The sequence below is a fragment of the Sinohyriopsis cumingii genome, unplaced genomic scaffold (genome assembly GCF_028554795.1).
Source record: "Sinohyriopsis cumingii isolate HCF-2022 unplaced genomic scaffold, ASM2855479v2 utg000913l, whole genome shotgun sequence".
NCBI classification, from domain to species: Eukaryota; Metazoa; Mollusca; class Bivalvia; order Unionida; family Unionidae; genus Sinohyriopsis; species Sinohyriopsis cumingii.
The window spans coordinates 1755123-1774447 of NW_028315943.1; the positions used below are offsets into that span (position 1 = coordinate 1755123).

A 19325-nucleotide genomic window follows, 5' to 3' on the forward strand; every position below is an offset into this window, starting at 1 on the left:
TACCACTTTTGTAAACTTTGGCATGATTCAGTTGAGGTTTGAAACCGTGACCTTCCGCATCCAAGGCAGATGCTCTAACCACTAAGCCACCAGAGCAGTATTCAAGATTGTTAAATTGCAACTCGGATATTCCTTCCTTGATCAAAATGGCAACTTAAAATTCTCCATTTTTCAGACTTTTATCAATATTTGCAAAATTAAAGGGATCTTCATGGTCATGAACAAACCAAGTCTTTGATGGAATTTTTCCAATTTCCTAGGAGTGTAGGAACCTTGTTTTTTTGACTGAGATAATTACATTGCATATACCTGTCCAGTAATATCTTGGATCATGCGAGGTAGAAAATGATCTTCAATCTGCTTCGGTTTGGCCCACGCTGTAAAGAATCGAGTTTCTCTATAGTTCCCATCATTACACAGCACCATCTTTGGGCGAATGAGGAGAATTTTTCTGCAAAATGGAAATATAGCTTGAAAGACAACAGGGATTTATAAAAATTTCCTTCACTGCATCTAAAATTATCTAAGTGCAGACCGCAAAGAAGGCATCTAAGCATTTCGAGTCTAGGTGTCCGATATGAAAATATGGATTGAACAGAAGTATCGCAGGCCAGATCAAGCAGGTAAAATTAAATAGGTATGTAATAAAACAAAACCCACAAATCTTGATTCAAAATTGCAGCAGAATACTTTTAATAGTCACAAGCAACTACTCATATGATGATATAAATTTGACTGATAAGGCCCATAACTCTGTCCAAAATGGACTTGATGAAACAAAACCCATATCACATCTAGGTCTATGAGACAATCTTCTAACCAAAGAACTTCAGAATATACTGAATGGTTCTTGAACTATGATGGTTAAAATCAACACCCCATGTGACAATATCAAGTTATATGCCAAGGGACATAACCCTATCAAACATGGACTTGATAAAATAAAAACCAGTAAAGGCACGTCTGGGTCATTGTGACAATGTACATACCAAACTGCATCTGATTATATTGAATGGTCCTAAGTTACCAGTATTTCATGGATATTGTGGTAGCTAAAAACTACCAATTTAAAGACAATATGACCATGCTCATTATCTATTAATTTAAGTGCTGAAGAAACATCCATTATTTATTAAAACTCATAACAATTTACCCTAACATGTATGAATGAATATGCAATTTTTAAATTGCATGCATAATGAGCACAAGAGGAAATGTAACCTAATTATGGGTGTACGCCAGAACTGGGAGATCTTAAAATAGCTTCAAACTATTACCTGCAAATATATCCATATTTTGTTCAAAGGTAGGCATTTTTGTCCGTGATGCCAATTGTAAATTCATGACCATTTCCTGTGAAATGCTGACCCAATAACCTTTACTGTAGATATGTTGCCCTCCCAAATTTGTTTTATATGATTTGGTACCTAAGTTTCCAATGCTTAGTCTGAAGCATCGCCTTGTCTGGATGTCAAGGACAAATTCAAAATCATACTTGGCAAGTTAAAATTTTATTAAGTTACATATGCAGAATTAAATGTAAATAAAATATTCAGAAAAAAGTTCTTATATTGAAATAGAATCTTTTTTCCCCTATAATGAATCCATATTTCCCTCATATGCCATATTTATGCATGTATAAAGTGAACCTAACTGCTAGACCTGGAAATGATGCCGCATTTATACATGTATAAATTGAACCCAATGCCAAAAGCATAGATGAGGAAATGATGTCACACAATGTGCCATAAGATTATGATTTATGTTATTCATTTTAATTATGATTGCAGCAAATCATCTAAACACTGATCTCTAGGTGCACAATTCATGGCAACTTTTGGTCAACAATTATAAGTACACCATGCACAGATAAATAATGTGCAATATGTAATTGCTCTGGGTCAGATTGAACTATAAATTACACAAACCTGGATGCGCCATTGCACTGGCAGATCTGGGTCTTTGTAGTTTGTTAGTACTAATCAATAGAACCACACAGGCAACGATCTGCTGGCACATTATGCAATGACAGATCTGGTCAAAAGTGAGCATAATTGTTTATTACCTGTTTAAGAATATCACTCTGCAATTGTAAGGAATGTTCTTGTGCATCACAGGCCTAGGAAGGTAAACAAAGAAATCAAGTCAAGATTTTGTAAATACTAATTTCTGGGGTAATAAAATACATAATGAATGTCCCCTATTTGATTGTATAATTTCTAACACTGTGTATATGTATGTGTCCCCATTCTGATGGTAAAGATTCTGATAACAGCGTTTCATGGAAATTAACAAAAAATCAATTACAAACATGTATACATCAATACATAGTAAAATAGATCTTTATTGCCCATAATTTGTTAAAATAAAAATGTCCCCATTTTGATGGTAAAAATCATATGTCCCTGTTTTGAAGGTTTTACAAGAATGTGTGTGTGCATGTGTGTGTGTTTACAAATGAATGAAAAAAATGTTTCTTTAAATACATATGAAACTTCTGGAAATTAACTGTCTCGCTAAATACAGTTCAGTATCATTCATACAAGCTTCAAAGGCCTTTTTACCAAGGTACTTTTTGTCAAACTCAGTCATTATATTCAGAAGTTTCTGAAAAGTTTCTTATAACCGCTGCTGTATATGAAAGCAGACTGGCATAATGTATACAACATTAAAGTTATTCATGCCAGTATGCTGTCTGTTTGATAGTCAAATTCTGTTTTTCACTATGCGTGAAGAAGTTGCTTAAAGAGTTTTCCATTGTTAGCAACTGAGGTAAACAATAGAAAATCTTTTTAGAGAGCTTTGGAATCATTAGTAAAAAAATTACAAAGTGTTCATGCCACAAAACTGTCAAATTGAGTCAAATTCTGCACCATGGTTTCTGAGAAGTCTTGAAAAGTTTTATTTTTTGATGAAAGAAGGCCTTATTTAAAAGCAGACTGACATGTGACCAAATTTCAATGACATCCATGCCAGTATTTTTTCTGTAAAATTTTAATCAAATCCTGTTGAGGTGTGCTTTTTAGAAGTCATTTAATGCTTCCTATATTGTTAGTAATGGCAGCCACATTTCATACAAAACCAACAATATTCACATATATTCGAAAAGTGTCTATGCCAGGATGTTTTCTTTCAATTTTCCATCCAGTGGTTCTTTAGAAGGTTTTTTAAAACAAAAATTTAATAGTGGTGTTCATAGTTTATAGCAGTTTGGCATCATTTGTACTTGGAAAAGTCATTATGCCTGGATGCTCTCTGCTACATTTGGTTGAAATTAGTTTTGTGGTCTTTAAGAAGTTGAAACAAATGCTTGACACAACAGATGAAACATGAAAGCTGCTGAGCCACACAGGATACATGACAGATGCTGAGTCAATCATTATACATGACAGATGCTGAGTCGAACATGATACATGACAGATGCTGAGTCAAATATGACACAAGACATATGCCGAGTTACACATGATACATGACATATGCTGAGTCACACATGAAACATGACAGATGACAAGTCACATGTGATACATGACAGATGCAGAGCTGCACAAGATGCATGACAAATGCTGATTTTGGCTAGGCAAGCTAAAATCCCTGTCTTAATTACTGATAATAAAGTTATGAAATCCAAAAATTAGGACTGTTGAAAAAATGGACTGATAATTAATCATACTTTAATAATGGTATACACACTATGTATTGTGACAACAAGGGGACTCCAATATACAATTTTATATGAACAAATAATAATGGTTGACATTACCAGTTGTTTTTTGCCTGTATTCAATATCTGAACTGGAATCAAACTGCCAGCACATGTTGTAAAGTAATACTTTTATACCAATATGATATATCATGATGTTGGATATATAGAGAAAATACTACCATGACATCTGACCAAGCAGGCGATATATGAATGACATGGAGATGATACATGAATGTCATATGTGATTGGAGATGATACATGATTGACATGGAGATGATACATGAATGTCATATGTGATTGGAGATGATACATGATTGACATGGAGATGATACATGAATGTCATTTGTGATTGGAGATGATACATGATTGACATGGAGATGATACATGAATGTCATTTGTGATTGGAGATGATACATGATTGACATGGAGATGATACATGAATGTCATATGTGAGTTGCTTACAAAAGTAAAACAACAAACTCTCCTATTAAAAATCTTTTGATTAAAAAGTTGGGTAAGGGATAATATTCACAGTTCAATAACACATACACTGTCTTGGCAGAAAGAAAACATGAAAAATACTTACATGCCAACATCACAAAGGATGTCTTGACAAACAGGAGAGTACAGTAACTGAGCCAAACTCTGCCAGGAATGCAGATATGTGTCACTTTCCATGAAATGGTCAGAGCATCCATAGCCACTGTTGTGAAAAACATAAAAATAATGTATGTGGAGTATACCACATAGCAAATACATTGACTATAGTAGAAAATGCTATATTCAATCACCAAGCATTTCTGAGGAAGGATTTCTATCAGTTGGCAACAAAAGTGTAAGAAGTTTAAAACTGACAGACACTGAAGTCTCTTTGGAGTAATGTGCATCACATGTCATTGATGCATGATTTACATAAACAGCCTGCAGGAATAAATACACTCTATTTAACAATTGAAAATGCCACCATGTATGACTGCATAATCTATGGTGGGATACGCTAAATTCCTGAAATGTACAAAACTTAAGTTTATTCATTTTCTTCCATTTAAGTGTTCACTAAACAATGATCAGTACACTAAAATGATTTAAAAACATGTTATTATCATAATCTGCCAAATAGATGCATCTGGCACATGACAATAAGTGAGAAAGGTGCCTTTTTAAAATCTCAACAGCTAAAGTATTTTTACATACATGTATTTGACAGTTCTCAAACACATGTGCTCTACCCTACTCTACCCATTATCTCCCATTGCCACCACCAGGCGTTGCTCGTTATTTAGATGAGTGATATATTAACGAGGATGCTCATATGTCAGGGTGGTTGGGAGGGTTTTTAAGTACAGTATTCTCAGAGAAAAAATAATTTACTATAAAATTTGCTTTTTCCTTAAAATACATTCCCTTAAGTTAGGAGAATAAGTAATAGGAGGTGGAAATGCTGAGCATCCAACCTCTACCTCAGATATCCTTCAAAAGAATGATGGCTGGATTCCTCATGCAAATGATAACCCAGTCTCCTAATTACATAAACAACACAGCCTAGGGTCACTTGATCTGTGACCACTACAGATAGGTAGGAAGATAATTTTTGAAATCTTACCTAAAATATATCACTGGCAAAACCAGCAAAGATGATAAGCTGTGTTGATTGTATGAATTGGTCTGGTGGTCATCTGGGCTGCCACCACCAGACCAACCTGATTCAGGTTTAACTCTGCAAGATTAAATCTTTGGTATAACAACTCAAGAAGGTTGACTCTGCATGCCAGCCAACAGCTTTTACTAAACTCAGATTGAAATGTTACGTTCAGGCATAAGGCTTGCAAAGATCGCTCTAATCCCATGAGTGGTAATCTTCCTGAGACAATTTGGATCTTGTAAGACCTCAGAGTATGCTGAATGTATAACCCCGACAGTAACCTCTTTTTTGACTTTGAAACCTGATTGTGCCAAAAGGACCACAAAATCATCTGATCTGAACCAAAAATAGTTTGGTTCAACAGAAAGAGCATGTAGCTTGTTCACCCTGCCTGCTGAATCTAAGGCTATCAGGAAACATGTTTTGTATGATAGTAGCTTTAGCAAACTCTGGGACAAAGGCTCAAACTGAGCCATGCTTAAACTCAAGACAAGATTATAATTTGGAACAGTGAAGGATTTTGGTTTATTGAAAGAAAAATTGGCTAAAATATCAGACAGATTTTTATCATGCCCAATAACACATCTACCATGATGCCAGAATGTGTCCAGCTTCATGGAGCAGTAGCTTTTGATAGGAATTGGTGCCCAATGTTTCTCCACAATGAGCCAGAGAAAAAAGTTGGCCAAGTGAGGGAATGAGACACTCAGAGGGAGATGTTATTGATATGGCACCAGTCCGTGAAAACATGCCACTATCACTCATAAGCTTTCAGAATGGAGGGTCTTCCTGCTCTCAAGATTCTTTCCACAATCAAAGATTTAAATTGTTTGTCTTGCAAGAATGTCCAGACAAGATCCAAGAGTGAAGAAGATGATGTTCATGACGGGAATGGAACACCCATGGTGGCTTGAAAAGATTCAGGTTGGCCAGAATGTTCCTGGGCAGATCTATCACTAGATATAGTTTTTTGCTGACACTGTAACTTCTGGATTATTTTTGGTACCAAGACTGTAGGAGGGTAGGCATATGCCCACAATCCCTCCCAACTAACTGACATATCATCCACAGCCCAAGCTTCTGGGACTGGAACTGGAGAGACAAAGGTGGGCAACTTGTCATTCCACTTATCACAAAAGATCAATCATCAAATGCCCCTAAAATGCACCAATCAAAGTAAAGACCAAATGATGGAGAGACCATTCCTTTTGAAGAACTTGGCCTTTCCTGGATAGTGTTAGCCAAGAAATTGAGCCATCTGGGACTTTACCTCATTTGTACCTTGATATGGAGATAGTTGCACCAACATAGAAAATGCCAAATCAGAATACATACGTCGGGTGATTTGGTGCCATTTCAGGTGGTAGGACACCACTATAAAGTTGTCAGACATAACGAGGACCCTTTTGCCCAAGAGTCAATCATTCCAGAAAGGCATTGATGACAGCCTTCATTTCTAAAAGGTTCATGTGTAAAGGCCACTTCTGGTTTCCATGTGCTGTTAATGGTAATGAAGTCTGGCAACAGGCAGGCACCTCAACAGTACATACTGGCATCAGTACATGCCGTTCCTTCCAACCCAGGCAGGCACCTCAACAGTACATACTGGCATCAGTACATGCCGTTCCTTCCAACCCAGTCAGGCACCTCAACAGTACATACTGGCATCAGTACATGCAGTTCCTTCCAACCCAGGCAGGCACCTCAACAGTACATACTGGCATCAGTACATGCCGTTCCTTCCAACCCAGGCAGACACCTCAACAGTACATACTGGCATCAGTACATGCCATTCATTCCAACCTCGGCTGCACAACTGATGCAGGAATGACTGTATCATGGGCATGATCATGACTGCTTGACCAAGGAGACCTGAAAAAGCATGCCATTGTTCTAGTAACGTTATTTCGAAAGGGCGCATAAAAAGATGCCCAAGAGGGATCAAGTCCACTGCTGTATTGAATAATCTGAGAAGTTGCAACAACTCACTCACTGAAATCCAAGCCCCATTCGAAAAGGACCCAACGAGTTCAACAATCTTGATTAGTGAACATAAGGATTCAGGTTGGTGATAAACTCTGTACTCAGATGGACAAAAAGATGGGATGGACTGAGGACACTAGAAGCTTAGGTGAACTAAAGTGAGAGAAGATTGCTGTCATTGTAGATGAAGTAGATCAGAATTGGGTGGTAACAAAATCAATAACCTTGGTAAAACACAAGGGCTGATTTTAAGGCCAAAGACTTTGAACTGATGAACAGTGTCACGGTAAGTAAACTAGAGAAGTTCTGTGAAGTGGGGTGGATAGGGATCTGAAAATATGCATCAGCCAGATCAAGACTGATGACATACTCATCCCATTGGATGGAATGACAGATTGATCTTGCCAGCTCCATCCTGAATTTTGGTGGTGAAATGAATCGATTGAGGTGAAATAGGTAAATGAACTTCCTCAACTTGCTGCTCACCTTCCGAATAAGAAACAGCTTTAAATAAAACCCCAGAGACTGTGGGTTTTTGTACAATCTTCATCGTCTGTTTTCCAATGAGTGACCATATCTCCTGTTGTAGAAAGGACTCCTCTTGATCTGATGGTATGTCCATGAAAAGATGAGAGGAAAGGGGAGAGGGTTGGGTAAATGAAATACAAAGTCCCTCTAAAATGAACTGGATCACCTACTTGGTTTGAGGGAATAGGGAGATCCAGTGAGCATGAAATTGAAAGAAGTGGCCACACTCAGGTAGGCTGTCTGTGGGTGGTGGGGAGGGTAGGTCAATGTCTAGAGTTAGGAGGCTTGAAGACAGAGAAACTTGGTTTCTTGCCACCTCTGTATGGTTGCCTCCTAGCTTGGTAAGACTGTTGTCTCCTTGAATTGGACTGGGATCTCTAGTGCATATCTAAGTGAAAAGATCCCTTGTACCTAGTCTGCTTCTCATCCCTCCACAGTGGTGGGGGTTGATTGTTTAAAAATGCTTGTCTGGGTTGAGCAGCGAGTTGGAGAGGCAGTTCCTGATCTGTCTGCCTCCAAACTTTTAAATTTTTCCTCGAAAGACTAAACTGACCCAAACAGGGTCATCTATAGAGCCAGGGTATAATGTGGTCTGAGCAACTTCAACTGCAGACATGCATTACATCATATCAGGTCATCCACAGAGCCAGGGTATAAGGTGGCCTGAGCAACTTAGACTGCAGACATGCATCACATCGTATCAGGTCAAAGTTGGCCGAAGCAGTCAACACTATGGCCTTTAAATCTAATCTGGAAGATTTAGTGATTACATTCCTAACTAACTGTATGTACATATTCTTGTCCACTTTAAAAACTGTGGAGCGAACATGTGACCTGCTTCTAAAATAATTTTGGTTCTTTTTATCAAGGGCCAGGAGGCACGTACAGAAGACATTGAACTGCAAACATCACTGGTACCTGGATTCATGAAATGGAAGCCTTAGAATCTGCTTAGTCCACAATTCTACCTGACAGTAGGTCATTCATTTTTAGCCAATTGGGAAAGGAGCCTAAAGGATGGCATCTCTTCCTCCTGGTCAAAATCTACTGATGCTTTAACTGTACAGTCTTGTGAAGCAGTAGGAGGTTGAGGGCATCTGAAGTTGCTAACACCCTATAAATGTCCTTGATTACAGCCTTGAAGCTAAATTCGCTCCATTCCATTGTCGGATCCGAGTATGGCTAATCTGTAGGAGCTTCATCACAGTCACTGATCTAGTTCTGCTTGCAGATCTGGAAAAGGCATACCTGGTGACATCAAAGACTCAATGCCATCCCCTATGAAAATGTCACTAACTCTCCCATGTGAATATGTGGTGAACATATGGAAGTCAGGCACTGCTGGAACAGCTGGCAGGTGTGCCTGGATGCTGGCAGTATAGAAGACAGTCCAGATATCACCAGTACCAGCCACTCCAAGGGCATGACTGGATGGACAGAAATCTGTCATAGTAGGGGTATGTCACCAACAGTACATCTAAATGGATGGATCTGTCACAAAAATTCCCATAAATCCTAGTTGGCTGCACAATCTAATAAAAAAAGCCCCATTCCAGGACCGCTGGATGGCTATCACTGGTACTGGCTAATTCAAGGACCTGGCTCGATGGACAGGTATCTCACTGAAATCTCTGTCATATTAAGGTAATGTCACTGACAGTATGGCTAAATGGACAGATATATCACTAAGATCCCACAAATTATAGATGATTGGACCATTTTCAAAAAAGGTCCCCCATGCTGGATGGATGGTGATATCTGGATGGCCAGTCATGGCAAGGCTGTATCCAATCTGGTACAAACCCCATACATCCTGACTTACAGGCCCAAAGGCCATGCTTGGATATATGGGGGAACTTATGCCCACTGGGCAACCTAAAATTGGTGGGAAACACTGATTTAGAATTGCAAGTAACAAACTTTAAGAAGTCTTTGGATATCTTCCTTGACTAATTCCATCTTTCCTTACCTTTTATGACTTACTGACAACTGCTTTGAACTTTTCATTTCATGCATTTAGTTGACATTTCCCGAAATGACAATAGAGAAAACAAAGCATAAATTAGCAATGCAGCATGTTGTTAACTCGCTAATACCAACTCCATTTCCAACAGAGCAAGCACACTAGCTCGTAATGACATGAGGTCAGCAATAGTGTGGTGTAACATGGTCTAAAATAGACGAAATCCATAAAGGTGACAAAGTTACTCATATTTGGCAGAAACTGTAAAACTAATGTATACAACCGGCAGAAGAATAATTGTCCCACAAAACAAATCCCAAATGAAAGTTGGATGGTCCAGTTTGAACACTAAAATGGTGGGGATTGTCAGAGGTGAAATGTATTATGTTGTCAGTAGAACAGTGAAGCTAAAAACTAGCAACATAGTGGTGGCATGGGGAGATAATGGTGAAGAGTTACTGTCCTTTGTCTATATGATGTAAGCAGAAAAAGATGATTTTCGTCTTTTAGTAGGACTGGATTTGCAAAGTAATAGGCTAATGTTCATAATGTAATGTGATTGGGGAACGTATTCAAAGGAGAAAAAAAAGAAACCTTACTCAGTCTCTTGTAACTGAACAGTGTGTACTGATGTCATTTTCTCACTGAAATATATGTGTGTATTGAGAAAAACTGCAAAGGGCCAAGTTGATATGGCAGCTGCAAGGTAATGTTAATTCCTGCATGTGTGTAAATTGTGCTTTTCTCATTGAATTCCTTTATTGGTTATATCTAAGTCAAAGGTAGGCACTTGTTATATTTAAAATGAGGTGTGTGTGTATCCTTTTTTAAGCAGAATGGAGCATGTACCTTCTTGTGAGGTATCGTATGGTATGGGGTAACTGTACAGATGCAAATAATGCAAAGGTGGAACAATAATCATATATACCGTAAAATAATATTGCCAAAGTAAATATTTTATTCATCAATCATCAATGATGTCAAACCATCTCAAATGGGGGAGGGAAATCTCATCCAAGAGTCAGAATGTTTAAGCAGGAACAAGGCTTTTTCTCAAGGGTGTTATTTCTCCCTCAAACAAAAAAACATGATTTTTTTATGTCTCATGTTCATATCAGATGTGGTAAATTCATAATTTTGGATAGACTGCAGTAAAAATTAAAACAGACATCTTTTTGCCAAGTACAAGATAATGTCAAATTTAAGTCATCAGACACAGTCAAGAGAGGTAGGCATGTCCTATATGGCTTTCTCTCATGGATACACTATCTCATGATGGCATAGGAATGTCAGAACATAATTTCAATACTCCTTCCCCATCTGCTATGTCTGAGGAAGTTCTTTCACATCACTGCAGATCCACCATGTCAAAAATAAACACTATACTTTTATTTCAAAATATCTGATCATGACAATTCCATTACCAAATCTCCAACTCTGGTCCCAACCTGTAGGTGGCACCCTGCTCCTTTGCTTGTTTAATGCCTGAAGTAAAACAAAAACCAGATTTTTATGATTCTAAAAATGTATGCCCCCACTACAAACCAAAACATCAAAGACCAAAAAGTTCAAAATTATTTATAAATTTAAACAACTGCTGTAACAGCCTGCAATCATATTCATATTATCTACATATGTATATAAAAATATATTTTTAAACAAATTTCATTTATCTATCTCAAGTGGTTTCCGCTTAATCACAATGTTTTTATAAAAAGATGTCAAAGTCCAAAATGTGTACAAAACTGAAACTTTATTATAATGGCCTAAAAATCTAATCAGGCCATATATGCATAAGTTCAAAGAAGTCTTACTAATTATCAGGAGTGTACATCATGATTTTTACTAAATCATACAAGGTTTTCATGCAAAAGGTTTAAGTCTAAAATGTTCAAAAATGTGTAATATGAGTACAGTGAACAGCACACCCAATCCTTAATAATCCTGTATGTAGATAACAACACATTATACACTCACCTAATCTTTAAAAGTTATGTGTGTAGATAACAACACATTATATGCCCACACAATCCTTAATAATCCTGTATGTAGATAACAACACATTATACACTCACCTAATCTTTAATAGCTGTGTGTGTAGATAACAACACATTATATGACCACCCAATCCTTAATAATCCTGTGTGTAGATAACAACACATTATACACTCACCTTAACTTTAATAGTTATGTGTGTAGATAACAACACATTATATGCCCACACAATCCTCAATAATTTTGTATGCAGATAACAACACACACACTCACCAAATCTTTAATAGTCATGTATGTAGACAACAGCACATTATATGCACACCCAATCTTTAATAGTCCTGTGTATAGACAACAGCACATTATACGCACGCCCAATCTTTAATAGTCCTGTGTATAGACAACAGCACATTATATGCATACCCAATCTTTAAAAGTCCTGAGTGTAGACAACAGCACATTATATGCACACCCAATCTTTAATAGTCCTGTGTGTAGACGTTCTTATCCATCATCATTTATACTTTTTCCATTGCATATATCTTTTAGTGAACTTTCCTCATTTTCCATGTTCTGATATTATTAATATCTTCTACAAGAATAATTGATGTATCTTTCAAATTACTGTTCGTACTGAAATGCTTCACCTGTGAATTTATCTAAGGATGAATATTTTGAAAATCCTGACCTTGGATTACATACTTATATTATGAAAGCATTGCCATTTTGATTAAAAATATGTAATTGGTATTTCAATCATTACTCATGTTTAAAATAAGTTTTTTTGCACCGAGACAATGTATGAATGTGCAATTTTCATAGATCTCACATTATGGTTCTTGGATCAACGATGGAAAGACACTTGATTGCTTTTATGTAATTTTCTTACCGATGTTCAATTGAGCCATACATTTCTATAACAGTTGTCAATACAATATTACAGTAAATTTAAATCACAAAATTTGGCCCAGTATGTAGTATTAAATCAAAATGCTTGAACTTTGTGTCACACATACAGTGCAATAATATAACCTTTCTTTAAGCATGTATTTACGATTTGCATGTGATATTTTTTTCTTTTCTTGAATTCCTATAAAATCGTCTGTTCTTATGAGACATTCTGATTGCCTCATATTTGATCACAAGCTGTAATAATGTGTTTCAACATTATTTTCTACCCAGCTTTTTTATGGTTTCTGATACAAAATAGGAAAAGATATTTATCATTCTTTTAACCAATATGACTTGAAAAATATGTCCATTTGTTTCCGTCAGAATCTGAATTTATTAGAAAATCTACATTAGTGTAAGTCCAACTAAAGCACTGTGACTTTAAGTTGTAGAAAAACGTCGATATGGGCTGTCAAGTGAAAATTTGATTTCTCGTTCCGATGTTAGTCGACCTCGGGATACACTACACAACGCCGATATTTAGGCAGTAACAGGCGACCCAAAAGACAAGAATAGGGAGTCTTCTTACGTTGTAGGACTAAGGAGACAAAAAGAGTTGGCCAAAACAGAAATAAGATGTCGAGTCATTTCGTCCTCGTGCTATACCCTTACTAGTCTGGTTCTCTCATCTGTGTATCCACTGTCCTATAGTCTTAATTTCATCGTAAACGTCACAATGCGGTACTGAAAGTTTAACGGTGTTGCAAAAACAGACAAAATCGGGACCATTAACCTTGCCTTAAAATAATAATGACAAATATTCTCATTTACTTTCAAGTATATGCTGAAAGTTTCCCTCAAAATCCATTGCCCACTGATTAAGTGTACACACGGCTAATGTTACTTTTCTTCCCATTTTCAAAACAAATTCTTTTAACACTTTCCAAGTTTTCACTTTTTGGGCAAATTAGTTATGTTGACTATCTCTTTGGAGAAGAGCGTCGATAAAAGGGAAGCAACCGATCGTGCCATTTTTATTTTTTATTTTTTTTTAATCATTTTTTTGTGCAGTATTTTAAGTAATCAGTATATTCCTGCGATTATTCGCTTTTTCTTTTTTTTTCCACAGGAAAGTTTTACGTATTTAAAAGTACGTTTAATATTCATCTTTGTTCACGGTTTTACATAGCGGAGGAACAGATGAGGCATAATACAAAAAGGAGCATTTCATTTCCAATCATTTTGTTGGTCGAATGGTCTAGTACCTGAATTATAATTTACCAGAGTAAAACAACAGGAGTCGATTACATTGATAATTTTATTTATTAAAAAATCACTTTTCCTTCTATCTGATGTTTATTTTCCTTAAACGGCATAGATAGATAGATATATAGGTAGGTAGGTAGGTAGGGTAGGTAGGTAGGTAGGTAGAGAGATAGATAAATAGATATCATACGACAAAATATCAGTTTTCAACTTCAGTTGATCAGAAAAATTAATAAAATTGACATTCACCGTCGAAACAGTGCATTTCAAAACAATAGTTTTATCACCAAGGGACAATCGCACTGATGACATGAGTACACTTGCATGTGAGTAAGGATGTTATTCCTGAAGGAAAGTGAAACTTCTTGCAAACTCTCTATATGTGTTGTATTCACTTAACGTCTGCACCAGATTAAATACATAAAAAGTATAACTACAGTGATCAAATGCTTGTATTTTTAAGAGACACACAAAAACACACCCACCAGGGTCGGATCAATGGGATGGGTGTGAGTTCTAGGGTGTATTTATTGCCCCTGTTTTTATTCACAACAATAGTGAGTTTTCTCCAGGTTGTCTTCGAGTTATTCCTGCGAGGTTTGGATGTCGTCTCAGCCGTTCGCATGAAAATGAAGTATCCAGACGTGATCGTGGATGGGCTCCTATCAGTGACGTCACTCGGGTTGGTGTCACCCAGTGCGGTAGCTCATGGTGTCACCCCCATGGTCCTCCTTCCGTAACAGACCATACAGAATCTTTAGTAATGTCATTTTGGTTTCACCCCCTCTGATGGTGTCACCCGGTGCAGTCCGCATCCCCCTAGCGACGCCACTGCTGTGCCTGCTAGTCATGTATTTAACTGTGATCCGTTATCCGCTTATGAAATCCGACTAGACCGAGCAGTGTGTGCTCTGTAAAATTTGCAGTTTTTCATTTTGGTGTCACCCCTCTGAGATGGTGTCACCCGGTGCGGTCCGCACCCCCCGCACACCCCCCCCCCCCCCGCGACGCCACTGGCTCCTATTGTGTTAATACGTTTTAAGCTTGACTATAGAATATTAATCAATCTCGCAGTGGCAGAAGCTGTTGTAACTTTACATTGTACGAAACAAGTTTGGTTTCCAGCACCATCAGATCCAAATTCGGATCACTTCAGATAACACGCAGAGGACTCAGGGCGAAAGATAAAGGGTATTTATTACACGCAGAGGACACAGGGCGAAAGATAAAGGGTATTTATCACACGCAAAGGACACAGGGCGAAAGACAAAGGGCATTTATCACAGGACACGCAAAGGACACAGGGCGAAAGATAAAGGGCATTTATCACAGGAGTCTCTAGTGAATGTGCGCGCTTACAACGATGATTCGCTACAGTCCCAGCCTAGTTAGATTTTCACATTCGAGATTGTGCACACAAGGGCACGTTTATTTCCAATGTCGAAATGAATAATCTTGTATTGATCCTCGTACTCGGGGGAGGGGGGGGGGCAGTTGTCCCCACCAAACAAACAAAAAATTAAGTCCCTAATGGGAGGATGTAGAATATAACCAGAAAATCTTTATCTGACAAAGAGTTGTAAATATGGATCGTAAAGATAAAGAAAATCCATGTCATCTTTGCCAACGGAAGATTAAGCTGAAATCTCCAAGTCCTTATCTAGGGTGATCATTCAAACATTAATATATGTGATGAGTAAAGTTCTGCTTATCGACAATTTGAATGACAGAGGTGAATGACAATAATATGACGTACATTTGTATCATATACTTTACTGGATTTGTTTCAGTTAAGTTAGAGTTACCTCTATCGGCATTGCGCGACAGCTTAAAAACATTGAAGACATGCTAAAATGTCAATAGAGGAAAAAGGGAGCACAGAAAATAATGCTAAATAAATCAATGCGTACGCAATGCGTTGTAATTGAAACGGTTGTGCTTTTGCCAATAATTGTTGCAGCTGTTATTATTACTGGTGTGTATGTCTATGATGTCGTGAAATTTTTAGATACTCAAAAGACGATTTGGTACCAATCTTTACACTCTTATTATTACTGGATTGTCTGTCCATGACATAGTTAAGCCTTCCAGATACACAAAAGGTTTGACAGTAGCTGTTACAGCTGTTACTGGATTGTATGTCAGGTACGCAAAGGAAGAAATTAAGGCAGACAGAAGTATGCTAACCCAAAACTCCTCGGCGACGAAAGTTTTGAAAGCTTTGATATTTCTATCGTGCTATCGCTTTTCTCATTCGGATGGCATTTTCATTTTACAAAACCGGATTTTTCAAGCTTATATATATCGACTATCTGACCAGTGAAAACAAAACTTTCTTCTGTTCTGGGTCAGCATGTCCCTTTCGACCTGTATGAAAGGCTATCTCGAGTGGGATTGGACCCAACACGCACTCAAAGTAAACAAATGTATGTGTGTCGGTATTACGGCAGGATAAGAAATATCGCAGGATTGGGCACTGATTTTATGACGTCACCCAGGTTTCGTGCGTACACGCTCATCGGGGCACCCGGTTTATAGACGAGTGGGAATCGGCCCACACACTCGTATTTTAATGTCAGAACAGGCAGGGAGGGAGGGATTTGGAGGGTAGGTCCAAACGTCGCCGTAACGTACCTGAAACGCCAAAATTAATATTGCGAAATTCAACCCAGTTGCTTATATAATGGGTATTCCCTATTACTAATTCTGTGTTAGCCACAGTCGTAATTCGTGTCTCTGATTTAGGTTTTACATTTTCCTATCTTAAATATTCCGACAGCACATAGTCTGCGTAAATTATTTAAATCAAAAGAAATTTAGGTCTGAGAGACCAACATAAAAATTTTGAATGTAAAGTTAGGTATTGTGGTTTTAGTTTTGAACAGTAACCAAAGGATCGCATTAGGTTTACAATAGTACTATCGAGTCGAGATTTCAAGCCAAATTGAAATCTCTTAATAAGAGGCAATGATTAGATAGCCCTGAAAGGGGCTGAGGTTAGTCCTCCAGCTGCTTGGGTGGTGAAAACTCCCACCTGTCATCTTCTTCTGTCGCAATGATTTTCGGGCAGATGATATCCCCGATGGCCAGGTGTTCAAATTCAGGTGTTACCTTGAATTTTGGGGTTGTCATGTTATGTACCTTAATCAGTTCATTGGCTATCAGTATCACTAGTGGCATCGGAGTCAGATGGAATTCATCATTTAGTTTGTGGAGGATGCATGCTACTTTCACGAAAGGTAGTTATTGTGGTGTAATGAATCTTCCCTGACGTTCTGTCTTTTGTTATTTATCTACCACCCGTCCAATGAAGTTTAGTGCACTAATTTGGTCAGCCATCATGTACCCTATTCCAATTTGTTCTGCCTGATCAAATATTTAGTTTAACATCTCTGCACTTTGTTTGGCTGTAGGTCGGATTTTTAATCTTTGTTGTAGTTGTTGATGATGATGATGATGCAATTGTCTTGGTTTTGTCTGTTCTGGAAAATCTAGAGAAGTGGGCAATTGTTCTGTGATTTTGTTTTATTTTTGTCTTTATTTTTTTTATTTTTTTGTTGCTGTTCTCTCGCTGTAATTGTAGTTCCAGTGGCTCTAGTAGCTACAGCAGCTTCAGTAGATGTTTTGGATGTTTCAAGTTTACTGGTGTAAGTGCCTTGATATTCTTTGGTGCCACATTTACGACTGGTATTTTTGATGTTGTTATTGCTGAGTTCATATGTGACTGTAGCATTGTTGCCCTCGAGTCGACATTAGGTTTCTCATGTAAATTATGTCTTGCCATGGCGATGATTTGATTTACCTAAATCGATGATGATGATGGTGCTGGTGCTGGTATTTGAATGGGTAAACTTAAAGCTGGAATTACTGAAGGCAATGTCCTTGATTCTTTGCATATGTCTTTAGGTGTTTCATTCTCATTGTCTATGGTGTTTTCTTTGATCAGGTTAACCTCATTGCCTCTGCCGCCTTAGTTGCTTCTGTTGTTTTGTTTTTAACTTCTTTGTCCCTTTGGGGTGCCTCTGCTTGTTGAGTATTGTTCACAGAGTCAGTTGATGTTGATGTTATCATTGGCAAGTTGAGGCGGGCCTCCATAGTTGTTTTTCCATTAGTATATTGCATTTCTGTTGTTGCAACTTTAGTAGGGGTTCTAGTGGTACCAACGTTACTAGTATATTGGTTCTGCGAATCCCTCGTTCGTCCCCTTTGTTGAGTGTTTGGTGATCTTCTGTACGTCGGTCGTCTCTGTAGGCCACTTATCCAGTTATTGTTAATTGAACTTTCCTCACAAATTAGCAGGAGTGTCGTCCTTCTTGTTTCGGCTCGAAGGTTCCATCCTGATGCGATATCCAGTCATAGTCCTCGTAGCACATTCAAAGCGTGTTCTGGGATGAGTATTTCCATAGATAACGTCACGTAATGATTATTGTGCTGCTCGCTGATTTCTTGGTCGATACTATATCACTACTGATGAACGCTACACTTTATATACCTCAAAAACGGACGTGAAGGAAACCATATCCTCTCACCAACTACCCATATCACCTACTTAACATACCCATAGTGAAGTGAGCTAACCTAAAATATTTTTTTTACAAACCAACACACTAATACCAAACTTGTTCTCTAAGTGTTTTTGTTCAGGGAACAAACAAACACATACACACACAAATACGTACGCGTGCACTCATACACATACAAATACACACAAACGTACGTGACCACACATACACACACACACAAACGTACACTTGTGCAGGACAAGGGTGTATTTTTTAAGATGAAAACAAACACACGGAAACGTACGCGCCCACACATACACACACACAAAGGTACGAGCGCACACATATACACTTACACACATCAGTAAAGGAGTCAGTGTTTATAGTCACAATACTTCACATCCACACAAAATGACAATTTGATCAGTATCTCTTTTCTAGAGATCTAGTTAGCCCTGAGAAAGGATCTTTTTTTTAAAAAGAACTTCAGATACACATGGTTAATGATGACACCTCCTAGGCCGGGCACCAAACATCCATCGCTGACTCCAATCATTCTCCCAATTCATTGTTGTGGTTGGGGGCGCAGATGGTTGATGGCCTCATCATCCCAGTTTTCACTTCGAGGGATAGTGACGACTTCTCTCCTTCTATTCCACATCCGTGGATGTTGTGGCCTTCTTATCTCCTGCGGACGCTGAGGCTCCCACTCTTGCCTCTGTCTCTCTAATTCTTCATCCCAGTTCTCTATTTGTGGGACCACGGGTCTCCGTGATGGTGCCGTGGTGCTTGTCTATGTAGAGGTGTCCTCACAACTGGCTTGACAGCTCTGTCGTAGCATCGGGTGAGGCAGAA

General features: G+C 38.0%; 1 protein-coding gene across 1 annotated transcript in view; it reads right to left on the reverse strand.

Annotated features, from left to right (window-relative positions):
- The window catches only part of LOC149773031 (glutamine-dependent NAD(+) synthetase-like), a 78331-nt gene extending 64634 nt beyond the window's left edge, over nt 1–13697 (reverse strand). The window contains exons 1-5 of the mRNA XM_089946941.1: nt 13534–13697; nt 11244–11304; nt 4290–4406; nt 2066–2119; nt 310–451 (exon numbers count right to left, since the gene is read on the reverse strand). Coding sequence (XP_089803067.1) covers nt 310–451; nt 2066–2119; nt 4290–4406; nt 11244–11304; nt 13534–13618 — 459 coding nt within the window. The 5' untranslated portion in view covers nt 13619–13697. The remainder of the gene's footprint in view (nt 1–309; nt 452–2065; nt 2120–4289; nt 4407–11243; nt 11305–13533) is intronic.
- Nucleotides 13698–19325: the final 5628 nt, after the last annotated feature.